We start from the raw sequence: 14669 nt of genomic DNA on the forward strand, positions 1-14669 counted from the left end.
ATGTTAGTTCACCACTTCTTGTCACGCTCCCTGCTCTTATCCAGGGTTACATGTTGTGATTGCTTCTTATGCTGCAATATGATCCACAGAGTTATCAAGTGTTTAATTATAAACGAATGGATGGATAGAAGGAATAGCATGCAGCTTATTTACGATAGTAATTTGTATTGCACAGGAAGGATGGTACGTTAAGTATCACTACATTTTAGAGTGTTAAATTTCCATGGTGTCATGTTGCTTCATCTATTGGATGTCTTTTTCTCAAACTTTTTTCTTATTTTTACGGTTTTCTTCCAATATTACGTTCTTACTGCTAATTAATTAGTACTTCTGAAGCAATTACAGTGCGTATCAGTTAAATTTGTCCGATTCTAACGTTTAGCTTTCTTATGCATTTCAGTCTTAGAATGAATAAGTTTGCTGCATTACAGAGCAAGAAATGTTCGCTCGTAAAGTAAAGTCAGCAGATTTTACAGCATCGTTGCAGCGCTTTGCCGATCTTCACCGTGATTGTGCGTCACGGGCCAAACATCTCAAACTTGCTCTCGATGCCCTTTGCATCAAGGTTTGTTCTGCATTGCTTAATTTTGAATTTTAGAACATATGACAGGAACTAGGACGTATGGTACTAATGTCTATACTAGTACATGTGATGAGCAGGTAGATCACTAGTAAATTATTGCTTGTTAATTAATTTCGGGATGACTACAGTTGATGATTGCAGCTCTCTTAGTTCTTGAATTTATTTATATTTCCATTCTTATTGCTGTGGTGTTTTTTTCTAATGATTCTAAATAACTCTGACGTTCACTGATGATAAGTATTTTAAGTTTCATCCTCCACATCATATCTATTCCTTTCCAGGACAAGAGACAGTTCATGGAAGATTATAGTTTTGAAACTTTCCATCTGGTAGATGAATTGTTACTACAAGCCGATCTTACACAAACAGCTCAGTCGGTTCTTGAAGTTGAATCAGCTTTGTGGACGCTCGAACAGCTACTGTGTCTTGCACCAGGATTAGTTGGCAGTGGTATATGTCTGCTTACTTAAAATTCTGTTGTTCTTTTTTTTTGCTTTTAGATCTAAAAACTTACCAAATCTAAGTTTTAAGTCTTTGTTTTTCCAGGCTGGCAAAAGCATGCCATCGAATATGTCTTGAAAAAGGCTCTGTTTCCACATAATTTGCTAGTCGTAAGGAAAATTGCGCTGCGTCTATTTATTATTTGGTATCAGAGTTTGGCAATTTACAGCAATAGTAATTCGCAGTTAGATACCGTTTTTCAATGCCTTCTTCCGCATTTCCCATTAAGGTTCGTAAAATCTCTTTCATTTTCCATCTTTTTATTATGTAATCCTTTACTTTTTAAGGACCAATAGTACTCTCATCTGGTGAAATAGATAGCTCAACTTTATTTTGTTAAAATTTTTGTTAAATAATTTTAACTCACTCATTTTCAGGAATACTTTGCCTACTGAAAGCATTTTACATACTTATTGTCAGTCGACCGCTAATATCGCGGGACCAGGACCCATCCGCCATTCACCGCTTGTTAGTAATCCGAACAATACTGCGCCAAGTCCGAAGGAAAGAGCACAATTACTTCAGGTAAATTTAGTAGTCGCGATAAAAAAATGAGGCTGTCGTGAAATGCTTGTATTATCATAGAATTTAAAGAACGTAAAAGGCCTTTTTAGGTGTATCTGGATAAGTTTCTTGAATATTGCACAAGAGAAACGGTTCGAATTGAATGGAATGATGAAAATATTCGTCTGGAGTGTGCAAAATTTATTTTGGATCGTGTGATTGTCCTTTATATTTATGAAATATTTCCTGATATAGAAACTAATGGTGTAGATATTTATGGTGGATGGGAAGGTGGCGAAGGACAGATGGATATTCGCGATACCGCCGACCCTATAGTAATTGCACGATATTGGCTTATTAGGTTTGTTGGAATATTTTGAATATTTCCTTGGTAATTCATTTATTCATCAACTCTTTGTTCCTTCTTAGTTCCCTTTCTTCATTTAAAATCTTTTTTTGTTATTCTTATCGGAAAAAACTGAAGTTAAAAATTTAGTACTGTATATCTTCCCTGCAGATGGATGGCGACGGTTGCGCTTACAACTAATAATGATTTAGCTGTGACGGGTCAGCTGCTATATCGCAAAGCTTTGTTTTCTAGTCGTAAAGCAACGAATACACTTTTAACACTTTTAAAAGAAGCTGTAATGTTACCATTACCGTGCTCGAATGTTATTCATAAAGTTTGTTTTCCATCTTCGTGAACTTTGTCACTATGTAATTTCGACAATTTAGTGTTAAGTACAAGCACCTTCGTGTTGTCCGTGAGAAGTGAATGTCATACTATAATGTGCAACTTAATTTTTTTTTCTTTTTTGTTTTTTTCAGCCTAAAATCTTTTTAACTGATTGTTAAATGCAAGATTTTCTCAGTTTAGAAACCAGGAAGTAAAGAAATATATTTCACTGATTGTTTGAGTTTAGGGTCTGAATAGTGGATAGTCCAATACATCTTGTAAATTTGAGGGTACTGATATATTCTCACTTTTCTCTCAGTCTTTTCTACCGCCATATATCTAGTCTTTTTTGTTAGGTGAATGCTTAAAGGACTTGATAGATTTCTCTTTTCAGGTTTTTTCTTTGATCAATACATGGTTGTTACAGCGAAATCTACCTCCTTTTATTGGTCAAGAAGGAATTGCAATTGAATCATTATCACTTTTGCTCATTCATTTTCTTACTTCATTTTTTCACAGTCCATACTTACCGGTAGCTGGTGAACGCTTGTCGTCTGCCATTTCTTTAACGCAGAGTTTACTGCAAACAACTCGTGATCTTTCCAACCCTTCAACTTCTTTGCAAAATTCACTGTCAACTAGAGTATGGTGTGAACTTATCAGGAGTCTTGCAGCCGGTGTACGCAATGTTACTTCCAGGTTTTGAATCATTGTTCCTTCGTGGCATTCAAGTTACTATGCTTGGAAGAAATTGTTTTGGTTTGATTATTTATTGTAGTTGCAAATTCTTATTTTCAGATCTGACGCTTATGGACGTGCAACTTCTGGTGCTCTAGCGCAAAATCTACTTGGTGTTATTGTTTTTGTTCGAGCAATAAGTGGTTAGTCTGTTATTCATCTGGAGTATTGTCTGGAATATTCGAAATTAAATTATAACATAATCTTCAGTAGTTTTATTTAGTTGTTAACACTTTTTTTTTGCACAGATGGAGCTCACAACACATGGCTCAAAATTTATTGTTTAGGTATTGAAATCGAAGAAAGAGTGTGGGATGATGTGCTGGCTGTGTTCCAGTCTGGTTGTTGGATGCAAATGATTGAACAGTGGAGCCGAGTAGTCGGTAGTGTTACACGTGCGCTTATCCTGAATCTTTTTGAGGTTGATGTTGCTCCACCTACTCAATCGGTATATTTTTTTAGTCTTTTAATTCATTTGAAGTTTGTCCTGTAATGCATTAGTCTTTTTTGATGATGAGTTCTGAAGCTACTTACTAGCAGGCAATAAGAATAAATTGTTACTATGTGATATTATTTCAGACTTCTCACCAAATAGTCAAAAGAGTGAAAAGTAATGAAACGACAAGTACTCAAGAAGATGGAAATGCAGAATTTTCGGAAGAAACTCGATCCGAAAACGATAATTCTGTTGAGGACGAAAATGCGCAATTCACTTCAGTGGTACAGGTAAATTGTTTTAAAAGATATTGTTTTGTTTTGTTTTGTTATTCGTGGGTTTTCTGTTTATAGAATCGTATTATCTTGTTTACATCTGCCCCTTCCTAATTTCCTAATTTGTGCAGTGACAGTTTTCTGCCGTATAATAACGAAAACGAATAAGTAAAGAAGGTAAATTAGGTTAATTTCCTTCATATTTTTTATTATCAAATAAAGAAATCATTTTCGCTGAGCATTAGACTGCACTCTTTTCAACATTATTTCTTAACATTTATTGTGACTCTTTTTTTCAGTAGTCTTGCAATCATTGGGATTTTAAGTTTGTTAACTGTATTATTTCCCAGTCTCATTCCTACCGAAAAGCAGCAGAACTGCTTTGGATTTAAAATTTATAAAAAAATGTTGAACTAAAAGTTAAAATTTAGTCGTCTGTTAACTCGTCTAATCAATTGTACAACTAAAATTGTAAGATTAAGAGTTTTTGAACTCTTATTCTAGATAGCCTTGTTGACTATAATTATTTTTTGCTGAAAATTAATGAAAAAAAGAAATTCTATTATCTTTTATAAAGATACTTTAGTATAATTATTAGCATTTTATATGGACATCAGCAGCACTAACTGTGTTCATCTGCATATCCGCTTCCCCTTTCGCTCCCGTACTATTGTACTTTTTCAATATATAATGATCAGAGATTTGATCCTTTTCAAGATAAGCTCTTCAAACGGATAGTTAGTTATATGCCGATATTTTACTGGGTTGATTATTTATCAATAATTTGTGCTTTCTTTTGGTGATTATATAATGTTCCTCTCTCCACTTTCCAAAATCCGTAAATGAAGTAAGCACAGCTTTATAACTCTACATCAGGACTATTTTGTGTTTATGCAGCTGGTTTTATGGTACCTATTTGAGCTATTTTGACACTTTACGTGCTGTGTATCAGATCTATTTCTGACACTTTGTTCAATTTGAAGTGGAATGCTAACTTTTATTTCTCAGATTCATAAATAAATTGCTAACATAACCACTGTTTCGAATTATGTCAAATTATGTTGCTTCTTTTGCTCTTATCAGGTTTCTGTTTTTATCGTTTTCTGCTTTGTCATTGACCAGTTAGCGTTTCTTGGTTATAAGTATTATCCTATTGGTTATTGGTATCAGTATTTCGGTATTTTTATTTGTCTTGAAGAGGTGATGGCATTATTAACTGTTGACTTGTTCGAAGCAAATCAAATCTTGATGTTTTAAATCAAAATTAAACCATTTCATTTTTTACTTTTACAGTTCTTCACTCCGTTTTTTTTTTCTAGACGATGTTTGTTTTACTGATAAATTGGAAGATAAGATCAAGGAATTCTTCTGCTTTTGCCTTGACTTGTTTCTTTTCTCCTTTGTTTTAGCGATTAGTGTTTCTTTTGAGATTTAAGAAAAACTTCTGTTTCAGTTTAAAATTTGGAATTCTGCTTTCCGGATATCCCAATTTTTTTTTTAATTTGTAAGAAAAAGCCAACTTTTTCGGTGTTTTTTATAATTTACAATAAATTAAAATTTTTATAATGATAACTTTATTTGTTGATATGTAGTCATATTGGGTAGTGATTGTTTAGCTATGGATTTGGTGTATATGTGAACAATCACGGGTTGTGCAGGAGAGTAACTGCGTCTAAGACTTGTTTTTCATTTTCGTATGCTGCCTTAAAGTTGTAAGTGAAGATCAACACGGACTTAAGTTGTCATCGTTTATTTTAGTTTCGATGATTATTTTCAGTAATTCTATTTTATAAAAGGTTAGGTCATATGGTTATTAACACCGACAGAATGTTTCAAGTTCTGTGTTTCGTCTTGGGTTCTATTGGAGACTATTAAAGAAGATTTTAAAAAATCTCTGATAGATTCTTATGCATTTGGCCTCCCCTTTTCACTTCCTGATAATATTTTATTGTAAAAGATCTTTGTGGAAAAATGAGGATCCTTACAACAGTAAAAAATTGAGACTTGAATTGATGTAAACCAATTTTACAATTTATTGCAGTTTGAATTTATTCCAACTTTACAAAGTTTTGTCATACTGAGCACATTGGTTGAATGGATTAACTTTTGTCATTAAAATCAATGATTGTACAAATGTAGCTTCTGCTATTGTTGTTTTCTTTATGTGTATTAAACATGTTTTCTGTGTCCAAATCTTAAAAAGTTGAAGTGTAAAAAGTAGTTGCACTGGAGCTACAGTGATGTCAAGAGATGATCGAGAATTAGAATCTCAAACTTTCCTTTATATTTTTGGTTTTTTTTTTTTTTTTTTCAATTAAAATAAATGTATCAGATAGATCAACTATTCACGTGTGTTATTTCATTATACGTACTAAGATGCAAAAGCTTAAAGATTTTTAAAAAAAATCAATGAATTTTGTTAAAAAGGTTTAATTCATCCGTTTTATGCAGATTTTCTAACTGAATTTTGCAGTCTACTGGTGACACAGTAGTGTGGTTGAGAGTGTGGATGCGAATTGTTAATTTGGTCTCTCCGTTGCATGCTGCTCATTCATATCTTGCTGTTCAGGTTACTTATTTTCCCAAAACAGTTGATGATTTACAGTTGATAAATTTGAACTATTGGTAATTCTCCATAATTGAAATATGACATTTCATTTACGACTACTTAGAATATGCTATTTGAGTATCTTTTTCTAAATTTAAAGCAAGTCTGAAAAGTCGTATCTTCCATAGTTATGTTTCTGTTCCATACTTGCTATTTTTTGAAATCTTATATTGTCAGTTCATTCATAGCAATCATTAAAATCATTTTCAGAATATTAGAAATTTCACTGGAACAGGGTTTTACATTGCTTTACGATTGAGTGAACTGAATTTATTGATTGGATTTTATTTGACTTAATTAAGACAGTATCTTGTTTTTACGATTAACCTAGTATTACATTGTTTTGCATTAAAAAAAAAAGAAAAAATCAGTTTTGTGCAGCCTTTAACTGTGCTTATTATTTCAGACTATTTCGAAGACCATCAACACTTTGCTTCGACTAAGTGGTACTGATGCATTAATACATTGGATTTGTACCCGGCTTTTACTTCTTCCACCTTCCGGGCAGGCTCACTGTTTACCCGCATACTGTGCTGTTCTTTCAACTGTCAATCCTCCACCCCTTATTGAGGTTAACTAGTTTATAACTTTAAATATTTAGATTTAGAAATTATATTAATGTTCAAGTGCATTTTATATCATAGAATTACACAGTAGTATGTGCAAAAATATTTTTATATACGTTATGGACAGTTCATTTTATTACTTTTTTTCTGATAATTAGTGTAGATTTTTTGTGACAGTTATTGAAATTGGTGTAGATTTTGTGACAGTTATTGAAATTGGTAGTCAAAAATAAATTCTTTACTTTTATATTGATGTACTGTCCAGAGAGAAAAGATCCATCACCCTTAGTGAATATCGAAAAGTAGTAAGCATGAAACTAAGATTCTTGTTGCTATATTATATATTCAGTAAAGCATCGAAATAAACATATTGTCAGCAAGCACTTGAGCTCCACTAATGAATATACATTTTAGAAAAAAGTAACACTTCATTAAGCTGATTTAATAAAATAGATTAGTGAAATAAAAAGGCCATGACATTGTTTGATTTCACAACTAATTTGCAAGTTTTGATTACTTTTTGTAATTTAAATTGTAATTTAAATAATAGATTAATAATAGATATTGTTAAAAAAGGAAAAAGTTTATTCTCTTTTGGGATTCTATAAACAATAATATAATGATATTGTTACTAAAACTTTATTTATACTTGACATTAATCCTGCTATAGCATGAATCTCGATATTTTATCAAAACACCGTAGCTTTTTTTGAACAGTGATTTTGTTTACTAGATGTAGGCATTTTTCCTTCCATTTCTTTTCCTCTTTCTTCAATTTTCTTTAATTTTTTTTTTCTGTTTTATGTATTGCATTTTTCTACATTGTTGAAGTCATGTTTCTGAATTTTCTGGCATTTTTTGCAATTTTTCTGTTATGAGTATGATTCTAGGCTCACATCCTACTTGCTCTAGGCAGAGCGATTGTTTCCGAACGTGTTACTGTTGTCCTGGAATATATGCCATCTATGTCGAAAGATTATCTTACTGTATTGGCACGTCCAGCTCTTAACTCACTCACCCAACTCATTAAACAGTCCAATTTTTCACCAAGAAGTGTGCAGGTTAATTGTAGAATTTTGAAATTATCACTGTTAATTCCATATTAGCTTAATGGCTAGATGAGTTGAATAGTAATGGACATATTTGAAGTTCTTTTAATTCGTTTTACTGTTGATTTCGACTGTAGTGGAATCCTTTTAAGCATGGAGCAATCTTGGGCAAGCATACAAATTATGTGGTCATTAACAATGAAATGAAAATATTGCAGGTGGCCGCACTTCTTTCACCAGACCATGCTGTGGGTGAAACGCTGCTACTTAATCTGTTAGCGATGAATTCGAGTGAGGTGCCACTGCAATCCTACTCATTAGCATTGCATGCTCTGGCACTCCTAATCATCGAGCGCGCTGATACGAAATTAATGACCGAAGTGATAAATCGTGTTTGTATGCTGAAAACTTCCACTTTACTTCATATGTTCTGTGCTGATTTGAATCAGTTAAAACAGCTCGGCTTGCGCGACAAATTAGCCGCTGTCTTGCAACAGGCACTCGATTTTGTATGTTTATTTCCATTTTTATTCGAAAAGTGATATTGACGGTCTCTTGCTTTTCAATATGACTTTTTTTTTTTTTTTTCAATATTTCATTAAAATAATTGATTTTTAGTTTTCTTTTGAGATGAAGGATGATTGCTTAGCTGATGAATTGCTGTGGCAAAGCGTATCAACTAGCTTAATGGATTGTCAACTTAGACGTTCATTGCTAGAACGCGTGGTGAATGGTAGAAGGCTTTGTTTGGAAGGATTCTTGCTTACGTATTATCGGCAATTTCCATTACCGTCGTTTACGTTAGCTCACTGTAACTCACTGGAAAATACTACCGGAAGCTCTCACTATGATGCGTTAACAGCAGGACGTGTTTTTTTTGACCAAGGAAGAGCTATTCTAAGGTCCTTTTTACGGTTTCAGCTGAATTTAAAATTTTTTTCAGATGATATTATGATTATCGGCCCACAGAAACCAAAAATTTGGATTCATTGTTTACCTTAAACAGCAGTCTGTTGCTAATGACAATTTGTTATAATTAATTCGGCAATCCTAAAAGATGACCTTAAGAAAGCAGAATCCGTGGCAAACAAAACTGTACATGGAAATTTCAAGTTTATAAATGGTTCGTATCAAAGAAGTTTGTGGTACTTCAGTGTTGATATAGACAACGGCGTACGTGTGACAAGTCGAACGCCAGTTGGAAAACACTGCTGGTGTTTTACGCGAGAACGTACGATTAGGCGTCAAATGAATTGCGTTAATAATTGGCTGCGGAAGTTAGCACTACGGCCGAAGATCTTGTTAGAAATGACAAGCAGTAAAGGAGTAGTTGAAGATCCATTCGAAGTACGTCCCATAAACATAAACTCTTTGCTTTATGTGTTAATTGTTCCATTTTATAGTAAATTATTGAGTTGTCTCTTCATTCAAATTTTTGCAGATGTTGCCACAATTACCACGGACATTGCAAGCGGATCCAATTGAATGTAATGAAATGTATTTCTTCATTCAACAGAATAGGCGCTTAACAACGAGTGTATCTGCTTCGCGTCATCCAAAAACAACTCAGTGTTTGCCACGGGTATTAACTGAAGAGAAATTTGTCTTGTGGCGCACGCTTGCTGCTGATTTGCGGTTATTCCCAGGCACGCGACAGATTTCACCCAGTTTCAACCGCGATATCCGACATCTCGATCACACTTATTCTCGAGAGGTGCATAAAGTGGCTGTTATCTACGTTGCTAAAGGACAAGAAGTATGCTTAATAAGCTTCAAGTTTTCTTGTTAACCACATTTTTTAAGGTTAAGTTTTTTGAATTTATTTTGCCACCAAGTTATTTTAATGTGAGTTCTACTTGCTTAAAATCTAACAGGAATATTTGAAATATATATTATAGAAATGTGGAATAATTTCAAGAAAACAGAATAAGTCCGGATTCAGTTGTGAAAGTGGGAGCAGTTTTTAATTATTGCTTTTTTAGGACAAAGTCTCAGTACTTTCTAATAGTTGTGGTTCAGTAGCATTCAATGAATTCATTTTACGTTTGGGTTGGCAAGTGCAAATAGGTCATCAACATTACGGGTATAGTGGTGGCCTGCCAAGTGGTGTAAGTGCTCCATATTATGCATCTGCTGATACAGAAATTATTTTCCATGTCAGTACTATGCTCGATGGTTTGTTTCTCATTCATTTGGAGCTTTTGTAAGCTTTTTTTACAAATTTTATTTTAAGCTCTCCTTGAAATAAAATACATTTTGATATATAATACTGGATGGTAATTGTAAGTGTAAAGTGTCGAAATACTGCAAATCATATTTGCAAGGGACTACAAGCATGACTGAAACTATCAATAATATAAACAGTAGGTTAATGAAACGGCGAGGTTTGACGACTAGCAATATTCTTCTTGCTAAAAGACTATTGTTTACTTGAATCATTTGTTACAAATAAGCAGGATGCAGAACGAAAGAAATGATTAAATAGTTAATCTTGTTATATATAAGGTTTTTTTTTCCCTGTTTATATTGCTGGCTGTGGTTTCGCTAGATAATAGATAGGGACAGTGGAAATCTCGTTAATCCATTCCTGCACGTCACGAATTAAATGACGAGGCATTTGGCTACCTTTAAGAAGAGTCGTGGTTACTATTGCATATATAGTTTTATCTATTACTTTAGATTTTTAAAATTTTAGGAGATATTACTCAGAAATTGAAGCATTTGGGTAACGATGAAGTGCATGTAGTGTGGAGTGAGAACGATCGTCCGTATCGTCGTGATACCATTGCGACACGATTTTGTGATATACTTATCATCCTTTATCGAATGTCACATTACCTATTTCGGGTTCAAATTGAAACGCAGCGACCGCTGGAATTTGGGCCACTTTTTGACGGAGCTCATATCCATATTTGCATGCTACCACATCTAGTTCGTGATACTGTTGTAAACGCATCCCGAGCATATCGGTTATCCCAACAAGACTATGCGCGACCGCTGGAACATCGCGAAAAAGTATTCGAAGAAACGAGACGTCATCTGCATATTCCATCCCCTTCCCTTTCAATTTCTCAAACATTTGCTCTTTCACTGAATTCATATTCATTCTGAATTGTTAATAAATGTGTTTTTGAAAAATCAACAAATGTGAAAACTTTTGAAATGGCGTGAGCGGCAGTTTTTTTGTACATGTGGACTTTTATAAAGGGATATTTTTTCAGATTTTTTATGGTTAAGGGGTTGTGGTCTTTGTCTAAATGTCTTCGGCTCGGATTTTCTATTAACGTACTTACACGTAATACGTTAGCATTTTGGAGCTTCTTGTTATTTGTGTATCAGTAAGTTATTATTAGCATGCTTTTCTTGTTCTGAGTTTTGTGCAAAATTAACTGAAGCGAGAAAGGTTGCACTTTTTTCCGGAATTTCTTGCTTCGGTTTAGTTTTTTTTTTTTTCGTTTAATCGTTTGGTCCAATTTCTTGGTTGAACATCAGAATAAATCCTGCCCTCCAAAGTATTAAATCCGATTTTGCTCCCTGTCCCAACCTTATATAGGAATTTTACATTGTATTATTTTCTGGATAATTTTTAAATCGCTTCCTTTTCAAGGTTATATGCTGCTCTTATTATTACGCATCTGTGGTGAAATGTTATACTTTATACCAATTAGCCTTTGGCCATTTCTTCTTAGACAATCGCCTTTTTAACCCAGATACTATCAAATCTAGACAAAAAATTAGAAACCTAATAAATGAGTATCGTAATTGATTGTTATTTATCTTTATATCATCTTTCAGATGGATTATTATGCTTTAGAAGGGCTACAGTTAAAAGCTTTAGTTGATAAATGCGTGAAGCAAATGGTTTATTAAATTAATTTTATGTAACATTTTTTGTTGAAAACTTAAATAGGGAACTATAGGCGTTTTTTTTTTTTTTGGAATCTCTGCATCACACCTCGCAGAGAGTTAACTACTGGATAAGTTTTCACTACAGCATTATTTGTTAAATTAGTGATATTTACTATCTGAGAATATCTTCATAATGTATATTTTTTTTAATTGTAATTTCATATGACAGTTTGTTGCTGTATTATTTCAAATCATCTACTGCATGTAAGTTCGAGATACTATGTTAGCAAGCATACGCATCGGCCCTTAGTACTCTTTATACTATGTGAAATGATTGTGTAAATTTACTTTGTAGATTGCAGTGCACTTTCTTATATCATTTTCTTAATTTTAATAGATGTTGCACACCATACCTCACAAGAGACCACTGATAAGTTGTGGATCAATGTTTACCTGTGAAGCGCCTTGTGTCGATAGAGTACAGAAGGAACCATGATTGTTTGCTGAGTTTAGAAATGTGATGAATTCTTGTCGTTTTTGCTAGGTGATGCTATATTTTGCTACAAGGTTGGGAAGGTTATTTGCATGTTAGGGAGGAACATCCCCGCAACATTTAGCATTATCTAATACACGAGTCTCTCCAAGCAAATGTTCCTAACCAAATCGTGCGATTCGAATTATACTGCTGGAAAGGCCGGGAAGAACATTTTATAGTAACTTACAAAGTAGGTTATTTACGTCGAAGGTCATCACGTCGATTCACTTGTTTTCAAATTCGGGCATTTTTTTTCCAGAAAATGAATATATTGCCTAAAAAGAAGTGGCACGTGAGGACGAAGGAGAATGTTGCACGTGTACGTCGTGATCAGAAGAAAGCTAAGGAGGAAAAAGAGGTGGTGATGGGAAGAGCTCAGCTTGCAGAGCAAGAATACAAGGTTGGCTTCCTTTAGGAAAGAATAAATTTCTCGATTGGGATTTGAGCTTCCGCATAATAGACAAGATATTATGTGAAGCTATGCCTATTAAGGAATATCATCATTGTTGACGAGTGTCGTATAAACGATAATGTTAACAGTATGATTTTATCATAGAATAAAAGCCGTAAAATTTTAGAATAGAAATAATAATGAACATTATCAATCAAATATAATATTCATTTCTCATTTTTTCAATTTTTGTTATGTAGTTTCATCAACAAATTGCTACAGTTAGATATTTTAGGTAAATTTACTGCGTCAAAATGCGGAACGAATGGAGGTAATGTATAGAGATGGAAAAAGTGGAGCTGATCAGAATAACACGCAGTTCATCAACTCTTCCAGCCATATAAATCTTTTCGCTGATTTAGAAGGAGAATACCGGAAAAATTTTGGAGTAGGAAATCGAGATTATGCATTAGAGAGGAAAAAGGAACAAGAAGAATATGAGAAGAAAGTTGGCATCTTGCAGTGTCTTGGACAAGGGTCCAGTGAGTTGACGAAAGTTTGTTTCTTAAGTTTCAAGTCAAAGAGTTTCTTCATAAGAAAGCTTTAATATCTATTTTCTGATTTTTGTCTCTCCTTATGTGTTTAGAACTGTGATTTAGTTTTTCAGGAAAAGCCGTGGTATGAAAAAGTTCCAACAAAGAAGGAAGAGTTCAGAAAATCGGAAAATCGATCATGTGTTGTTAAGTTGTTCAACAAATCCGCTAGAGACACCTGTGAAAAGATAAAGAAAAGGCAGCATAAAAGGAAGTGTAAGAATAAGGAATCTCATCATAAAAAGCGCGAAAAAAAAAGCAAACACCATGATAAAAGTTCACTGGAAATATTGTCAAGTGAAGAAAAGCCGTCGACTTTAGAAGAAAATTCAAAGAAGCAGAAGTTAGAAAAGCTAAGACAGGAACGCTTGGATCGAGAAGCAAAAGAACGAAAGCGTTTAACCAATTTGTTGACGTCCTCAGGAAGCAAGGAAGAAGGAAAGGAGGGAAATGTTGCGAAATATAATTCACAATTTAATCCAGCATTAGCACGACAGAATCAAATCCGTTAAATTTGTAAAGTTTGTTTGTTAGTGCAGTGACGAGACTAATCATATAAACACTTTTCAGTCCTTTCCATTAGCGTTTTGGTGTCTCATAAAGCGAGGAATAAAACTTAAGATACCGTTATGATTACAACGTAGAGAATTGGTGCATAAGTCATGGTGAGAACACAGCCCGTGCTGTTTCCTCTTTTTTTTTTTTTTTTTCAATTTAAAATCAGTAAAACAAACATCGTCTAGAAAAAGAACGGAATGAAGAACTGTAAAAGTAAAAAATGAAATGGTTTAATTTTGATTTAAAACATCAAGATTTGATTTGCTTCGAACAAGTCAACAGTTAATAATGCCATCACCTCTTCAAGACAAATAAAAATACCGAAATACTGATACCAATAACCAATAGGATAATACTTATAACCAAGAAACGCTAACTGGTCAATGACAAAGCAGAAAACGATAAAAACAGAAACCTGATAAGAGCAAAAGAAGCAACATAATTTGACATAATTCGAAACAGTGGTTATGTTAGCAATTTATTTATGAATCTGAGAAATAAAAGTTAGCATTCCACTTCAAATTGAACAAAGTGTCAGAAATAGATCTGATACACAGCACGTAAAGTGTCAAAATAGCTCAAATAGGTACCATAAAACCAGCTGCATAAACACAAAATAGTCCTGATGTAGAGTTATAAAGCTGTGCTTACTTCATTTACGGATTTTGGAAAGTGGAGAGAGGAACATTATATAATCACCAAAAGAAAGCACAAATTATTGATAAATAATCAACCCAGTAAAATATCGGCATATAACTAACTATCCGTTTGAAGAGCTTGTTACTGACGATATTAAGTTTACTTTAA

At 33.6% G+C, this 14669-nt stretch overlaps 2 protein-coding genes across 5 annotated transcripts; both read left to right on the forward strand.

Moving 5' to 3' along the window:
• Positions 1–439: 439 nt before the first annotated feature.
• Bma-hgap-1 (Uncharacterized protein) lies at positions 440–11047 on the forward strand (the record flags this gene model as incomplete). Of its 3 annotated transcripts, none has more annotated exons than XM_043080524.1 (19): positions 440–565; positions 865–1033; positions 1130–1313; positions 1462–1609; positions 1699–1949; positions 2106–2271; positions 2659–2963; positions 3063–3145; positions 3290–3450; positions 3582–3728; positions 6187–6282; positions 6728–6892; positions 7778–7948; positions 8155–8445; positions 8555–8838; positions 9091–9283; positions 9378–9692; positions 9919–10111; positions 10632–11047. In XM_043080524.1, 19 exons carry the CDS (start codon positions 440–442, stop codon positions 11045–11047), a joined length of 3864 nt encoding a protein of 1287 aa, XP_042936458.1. The 3 variants fall into 3 exon arrangements, with proteins under 3 accessions (XP_042936458.1, XP_042936459.1, XP_042936460.1); XM_043080525.1 differs by having other exon boundaries at positions 8567–8838; XM_043080526.1 differs by lacking the exons at positions 440–565; positions 865–1033; positions 1130–1313; ... (5 more) ...; positions 3290–3450; positions 3582–3728 and having other exon boundaries at positions 6223–6282; positions 8567–8838.
• A 1535-nt stretch (positions 11048–12582) lies between these two features.
• On the forward strand, positions 12583–13816 carry Bm6320 (Uncharacterized protein; the record flags this gene model as incomplete). Of its 2 annotated transcripts, XM_001901309.2 has the most annotated exons (3): positions 12583–12720; positions 13007–13267; positions 13379–13816. In XM_001901309.2, the coding sequence occupies 3 exons, from the start codon at positions 12583–12585 to the stop codon at positions 13814–13816; spliced, it is 837 nt and encodes a 278-aa protein (XP_001901344.2). The 2 variants fall into 2 exon arrangements, with proteins under 2 accessions (XP_001901344.2, XP_042936461.1); XM_043080527.1 differs by lacking the exon at positions 12583–12720 and having other exon boundaries at positions 13037–13267.
• Between the last annotated feature and the right edge of the window lie 853 nt (positions 13817–14669).

Source organism: Brugia malayi, assembly GCF_000002995.4.
Source record: "Brugia malayi strain FR3 genome assembly, contig: Bm_v4_Chr3_scaffold_001, whole genome shotgun sequence".
Classification (NCBI taxonomy): domain Eukaryota; kingdom Metazoa; phylum Nematoda; class Chromadorea; order Rhabditida; family Onchocercidae; genus Brugia; species Brugia malayi.